The sequence below is a fragment of the Simochromis diagramma genome, unplaced genomic scaffold (genome assembly GCF_900408965.1).
Source record: "Simochromis diagramma unplaced genomic scaffold, fSimDia1.1 OVJJ01000343.1, whole genome shotgun sequence".
Taxonomy (NCBI): domain Eukaryota; kingdom Metazoa; phylum Chordata; class Actinopteri; order Cichliformes; family Cichlidae; genus Simochromis; species Simochromis diagramma.
This window is the reverse complement of record NW_024386831.1, coordinates 11836547-11843814: the sequence shown is the minus strand read 5'-3', so window position 1 is coordinate 11843814 and position 7268 is coordinate 11836547. Positions and strand designations below refer to the sequence as shown.

The following is a 7268-nucleotide window of genomic DNA, read 5'->3' as shown; positions in this document are numbered from 1 at the left end:
CTAATATGGATTATAGAAATTAAGTAAGACACCATTTACATGGTATCTGATGCCAAAAGATAAAGTTAATAAATGAAAACAGTAGGATGTTAGATGGATCTGTGGATTGAACATCTGAAAACCACAACAAAAGCAAGAAACTATGGAGGAATATCACAAGAAAGCAAAAGTTATAACTCATCTCTTACCGAATGCCTTGGTTTGTGTATTAAAAGGGGGCATCAGACTTGGCTTTAAGCACATCGAGTGACCAGAGGAGCAGCAGATTATGGCATTTCCACACTGGCTCTGGCACTGTGACTTGCTAAAAACCATTTTATGCAATGCAAATGAGCACTGTCTTATGACTTAAAAGGGGGCAAAAAGGTCTGAATTTCTTAACAGAAACCAAATACCATGTTATTAACATATATTTAATTTAGCCATTTAAAAATTAGAACGCTTAAAACAAAGTTACTTTTCCAAAAAGTGTCCATTAACAGTGAATAATTACAAAGAGGAACAGGAAGGTGGGGGTGGCTGCTGATTGAATTTTTATCAGTCAATATGACAAATGATGTGTCATCTCTGTTTATCTATCCACTGTCTTGTATGACTTGAGAACAGCCTGCAGACTGAGCTGTCAGCTGATAGATAGAATCAGCGGCAATCTATACTTGAAAATTCTCATTACTGCTGTTTGTCCTTTGTCATTATGGAATGAGCATCTGTCCAAAACCCACATCTGATCCAAAATGATTAATAAACAGCTAAACATGTGCTTTAGATCGAGCAGCATTAATGGCAAAAAGACCCGTTTGAGTGCTAAATGTACATTTTTATTGAATCATAGTTATCTGTATTCCCTGAGATTAATATATGCAGCCACGCTGATATTGATTTGAGTTTTCAGCACAGTGGATAAAAAAAAAAGTGTGAAATACGTTGTTGTGATAGTCTTTTGGTTCTCCCGTTGCCTTCCCTAGACAACTTCAATATTATATATTCAACAAACCATTTTGTTTTGACAGTAACAAATGCCTCTGAGTTTTTGCAACTCTGGCATCTAAGAAAACTCAAGTTTTTCTTTTCTTTTTTATTTTTGGTTATTGTTCATATTCTTTCTTCCTTATTGTCGAGGAAAGATAGAAGCAATCAAAGGCATGAAAGAAGACCTTGACTGCTACTATCCGAGGGTCCTTTGTATAGATGCACATGACTTAACTGCTGCTCAAAAAGTAAGCAATTTAGTAAATAGTTGGTTTCACGTGTTTGTAGAAGTCACACGTTCAACATATTGTTTTAAAGACATTTTGATATATATAAAAATGGAGGGAATGAAGCTTATAACCTCATAACCTCACTGTGTAACCTCTCATTTTAATAGCTGGTGTCTGAGGGGATATGGGGTTGAACTGGTATGCAAAACTGACATCCTTCAATATATAAACAGAATAAAATCTACCTGAAAATTAACAAACAGATAATGAAAAGTCTTAGTTGTCTATGACTACCTAATCATCAGTTCCAGACGTGTATTACGGTCATTAACTTCCTTCATCTCTGCAACATGTTGCTCGGATAGTTTATCATATTGAAGGTTTATCTAAGTGTGGGGGAGAAGTGCTATGCTGCAGGGAGAGATTGCCTTTACTTGCATGGCACCAACAGAGCAAAACAATGTGCTGCATGATAAAAAATTGCTTCATAACTCTCACATTGTGTGTCTGGCATCATTATGAGGCACAATAGCCTCTGGAGGGCCTGGCTTTTATTGGCGTGCCTCTTGCAGCAGCAAAGTCTCATCCATTAAACAAATCAGGGGGTTATGTATTAGATTAGCTGTACAGCAGGCACTTGGGGACGCCTAGAAGAACACACGAAACCTCATCTCATTCCCTCTCATAATCCCTGGAATAAATTACCTAATTGACAGCATTAGGTTGATACTGTCAGAAGGTGCCACTTAAAGCATAATGTATAATGAAAATACACAACGTTGCTAAATTGCATTTTTGGTATTAAAAATGATAAACGTCAGCCATTTGGGGCATATTTAGAGTGAAGCCTCTGCTCATAGCATGCTGCCAGATCTCATTTTTCAATATTTCTTAATAAATTTGTAGTGTCAGTAATATTAAAAGCTCATTTTTGCATTGGAATATTTAATAAAGCTTCTGTGTGATAGGAAGCCAGTGTCAAAGACAGAGTCAGGAAACTGTAGGTGGCAGCTTGAACCTCCCACCACCCACCGCGCCACGCCACCGGACCTCTGACCTGTGTGGCGAGAAATGGACTGCCCCCCACTGGTGAAGGGTCAACACTGCAGCAGAGGTTCAAGAAGTGCCCCTCACAGTTCAGTGCACTATTCATTCTGCAGCCAAGCTGAAAACAACAGAGCCTTTTGACTTTCTTGAAAGTGAAAGCTGAAACTGTATGCATCCCATTTTCCAAACTGTACACTTGGATCAGAAAGTTCAGCTCAGTGTTCAAGTATCGGAATCTGTGGGTTAGTGCCAGTGAATGGAATACCTCAGTAAACGTGAGAGCAAAGGCCCTGGATGAACTATAGCTAAAAGATTGATGTTTATTGGCCGGGGTAGATTATTGCTCACTGTGTGGATATGCTTTTTATGCAATTAAAATCTGCCTCATCTAGTCATAATAAAGCTAAAAACAGAGCATTAATATCATACTTCTGTCTTTTAAAGCCCTCAACATATTGCTGTTGTGGTGCCATATAGTCAATCTAATAATCTGAGTGACTTTTCCATTTCAACTTAAGGTGTTATAAAATGTGTCTAAGCTCCATTATAAACCATTCATTCATGCAGGTAAATATAGTCTAAATGGGTAAAAGTGTTTTGTAACAATGTTGCTTTGACTTTCTGATGAACCAACTCTGTGAGACAAACATCACTCAAGTATTTCAAGCCTTTTTCGGACTTTGCCCGCACTTGTGATCACATTTGAGTGCGTGTGCATGTTTCAAGAAAACTTTGAGTTGGGGGACAGTCAGAGTGCATGTTTTCTGTCCAGATGTGTGGGCATATTGCAACTCCAGGAGGCATTCACCTCTCTTTTTAAAGTGCAAAAGTAGTCAGCAGCTGGTGAAAGTAATAACCTTTTGTCATGTTGTTTTGCATTTACCCCCATTATCTTAAGTTATTTTCCCGCTACTCCAAAGTCACTGGTTTCAAACTCTTACAAATAGCTCAGTGAGCACAATAATACCGCTATCTAAACGTTCTGTTTGACTTTTATTTGTGTCATTTACACCAAGACCATCCCCTGGTGGGGAAATGTTTCTCTTGGATATGGAGATATATTGCCTTCAGGAGTAATGTAGCCTGATAAGTGATGAAAAATGAAAATCTTGTCTCAAGATGCAGAAAAACAAAACAAAGAAACAAATGGTTTATGATTTTGCTGTAAGAATACATGCCCTTATTTACTTGATTATACTTATGCGGTAACCTTATAAAATGAAGTGGCATTAGAGTAGATTAATATTTTTTTTTATTTATTTATTTTTTTTGGGGGGGGGGACTACAGGAAAAATGGGAACTTAGTTCACAATAAACCTGATGAAACTATGCTATTTCCATTCTAAGCATCAATTTTATGTACCGTTCTCACGGTTTAGTATTGAATCAAATCTTACAAGATAAAAATATACCTTATCCGGATCACATATTTCATAGCACATGGGAATCCACCACTGGTAAGTGGTATTCTGTTTTATTTTACTCAGTACACCCATAAATCCTTCTGGCAGGATTGATCTCTGCTGTGTTCGGTGTGACAGGTGCAACAGAGCCGACGCACAAATTCATGAGGTTTTGGCATCTTGTGGTAACCAATGGGACAATGCATGAAGTCTAAACTGGCGGGGTTAAGGATGATGGTCGGGTACCTGTGCCAATCGCAGTGCGTGTAGGAGGAGTTCGGGGACTGGGAGGTGTGTCCGAAAAATGCGAGTCTGCAGCTGCATACTGTATCCAAGTCGGGGAGTAATGCCATGAGTACTGCTTTACACTGTTTAGACAAGCTTTTCAGAGCGTGCGTAGGAAACTATTATTCGACTGTCTCTGCTGTCAAGTAAGCCACAATTTTAAGCCCGAAGGCTCAGAGAGGACAGGAAAAGGACACTCGGACAAACTGCAAACTTACTTAAAAGCAACCAAAGTCCCCAAAGTCGCACGCTCAAGAGGCGTCAAACCCAAACGATCCATCCTTTCTGGCTGTTTCAGGGAAGGATACGCTGCTGGACATGTGAATTTAAAGGGGATACTTGCTAAGCACAACAATGAAACCAACGACTGCCCAGTGTTGCTTCGGCTTTCTTCTGACTTGCCTCTTGTTTGGGTTCAGCTTTTCACAATCAGGTGAGTGAATTCCAACCCTATGCTCCCCAGTGCGCAAAACTGTGTGTCCGCGGAGATGGTTAGTGCGCGCTGAGCGCAGCACAACTACCCACCGAGCATACTTTTCTGTTACTGTTCTTCGTTGCGCATATGGCTATTGGAGCTTAACAGATCACATCAAACCCGCTAATACGGTTTCACCACCAGCACTGAATTCTAACGCCGGAGAACGTCTTAAACAACGGCCAATGAGATGACGTAAAGATCACAGTTGCACAGAGACACAGGTGTTGGTCAGAGCAGATGGCAGGTTGTAGCAGTACATCTGACAAGACGAAAGGATCCAGGCGAGCGCGTCGCTCCGTCTTCTTGCGCAGAGCGGCACTGTTGAATTTGGAGAGAAATGAGAGCATTTGTTGTTCATCACACGTGTCCTCAGGACATAGCTAGACAAACACAGAGGAGTTATAGCCTTGGTTTACAACAGGCTACTGTGCTCCTGTTTTCCCTCCTGTGGATAGACAGGCTGTCTAACGCATAACTATTTCAAAAGTTGCTTTCAATCTCTGCTCTTTCTTCCCCTTCTGACTAATTTATCCCAATAATCACAACTGTCGTCATGGTAAAAAGACGCAACCCCATGGTTATTGTTTTTGATGAATTTGGCTGGTTGGACAGTGGGTTGTATTTACGGTAACAGCTTGAGGCTCCGCAAGTAGTCACCCGGTGATTCAGACTACTTTAAACCGTTGAGTCCTGCAGAGACTGCTATGGGAACGCTCTCTATATTACTAGGCTTTTTTGGCTTGTTGTTTGTGTTGATCTGTGTAATTCTCACCTGTGCAAACGATGATAAGAGTGGTGAACATGTACGTGCATTCTCTAATCGGGATAAAAACAAAGCGGATTATAGTCAAATTAGATTATTCATCGTTTTATAGTAAATGCCCTCGGGGATCCTGTGGAGCACAAATTGACGACCATCGTTGCAGCGCACGGGACTTTTCGCTCTGACAGTAGCAGTACTGTTTGTAGAGTGCAGGGGCGCTCTTTACGCGCAGGGAGGTATAGGTGCACTCAGCGGTGTCTGTGCGTCTTCGTTTGTGTGTGTGTGTGTGTGTGTGTGTGTGTGTGTGTGTGTGTGTGTGTGTGTGTGTGTGTGTGTGTGTGTGTGTGTGTGTGAGAGAGAGAGAGAGAGAGAGAGAGAGAGAGAGAGAGAGAGAGATTAGTTAGACAAAAGCAATACCACCTCATCAACCACCATCATCACCACTGATAATCACATTTTGGGATGACTACGACTAAAATTAGACTAAATCCAAGTATCGGCTGCACTGACACAGCATCTTTAGATCGTAATTCACACACAGTCGTTTTTTCCCCTCATGCTGACTGTTAAACAGTTTCACCGCATATCTTAGAGTCATGTTTATGTGACTTAAGGCGTATAACACCACAATAAATAAATAAATAAATAAATAAATAAATAAATAAATAACAGCAACAACAAAAAACCCAATTTCAAACAATATAAGTTCTTTTGGCACCACGTCTCTCGCGATTATTTAAACATCATACTGCGTTAAATGTGATGTATAATGCGCACATATTAGGGCAGATCTAAAATTCTAACCCGTGTTTTAATAAATCCTCGTGTGTGAGAGCCTTACAGCTGAGAGACAGTGACTGAATTAAAATGTTGAATGCAGTTCAGGAGACAGGGCATGGAGGGATGCTTCCACATTTTTGTTTTTTTGTTTTTGTTTTTTGCTTTACACTCACCACGTGTGCTGCACCTCGTCAAAATAATATTCCTAACATAATATATTGTTGTTCCAAAATAAAAGCAGTTATATATTTTTGCTCATTTATTTTAGTCAACTTATTGTTTTTGATAACATTACTTTATCCTGAGGGGTTATCTTAATCGTGTCCGAGCAAGGCGCATATTTCGAAGTTAAATTTACATTTTTTTAAATTAATTTTTTAAATAACATCCGGAAAGAAAAATATGGATTTCGTTATACATTATCTGACGCACCTATGTATGAAGATCACAGTCGTAATGTCTTTTCTGACTAGACAAGCTTCGACCAACAGTGAAGCTCCAAATCATTTCAATAATATTGGAAAATAGTAAAATAACATAAAACGAAACAGAATAGAAACGGATGCTCAAATATGTGTGTTTGTGTGTGTGTGTGTGCGCGCGCCCGTGCGTGCGTGCGCGGATGTGAGCGCGTCCTGATGCCAGGAGTTCGCGGGTGTTATGGTTATCTTATGTTCAGTTGAAAAATAAGAAAATGCACACGCGTTCATGCTCAAAGTTTCTTTTTCTTGAGTTCCCTCACTTAACGTTGGCATCTATCTTAATATGTCCCAAGATACAAATATCCATAAATATGCATAAAATTCTCAGTTGAATCCTTTGCTTTGAAATTTTATGAACTTTTCATCACCTTCATGTCATTTATTTTCTTCTGTTTAGTGTTAAAAACCCCACTTAAAGAAAATCCTGTGCTAAACTGGACTTATATGCTTCATGACAGCAGGGTACATGCCTGCAATATGCTGAATGTCCCCCATGTGAGTCCACTGTGCACACTCCTCTTCACTGGACTGCAGTTTCACACTACAGCTGAACAAGTTTGGAAATTGATACAGCTTGCAATTCTGAACCATATGGCCACATTCCAAAACTCTGTTTGTGTTTATGAATATTCATATACTTTGTGCGCAGGAGTGCATTCAAATCATCTGTTGAATGCGTCTGCGTGTGCGTGGAGTTTTTTCACTTGCGTGTAATCACTGCAATCTGGATAAACTACATCCCTTCTGTTTTACGGCTTTGAGCGGCGTCTTCTTTCCTAATTTGCTGAACAGAATGCAACTACAACCTTTAACTTACAGTGGCACTCACTG

The 7268-nt window shown here is 39.9% G+C and overlaps 1 protein-coding gene across 3 annotated transcripts in view; it reads left to right on the top strand.

The window, feature by feature from the left end:
- Positions 1-3943: 3943 nt before the first annotated feature.
- erbb4b (erb-b2 receptor tyrosine kinase 4b) overlaps positions 3944-7268 on the top strand; it is a 305088-nt gene continuing 301763 nt past the window's right edge. For 2 of the 3 annotated variants that reach the window (XM_040027858.1, XM_040027856.1), the window contains exon 1: positions 3944-4367. In XM_040027858.1, coding sequence (XP_039883792.1) covers positions 4289-4367 — 79 coding nt within the window. In that variant the 5' untranslated portion in view covers positions 3944-4288. The remainder of the gene's footprint in view (positions 4368-7268) is intronic. The other variant, XM_040027857.1, reaches the window with a different exon arrangement.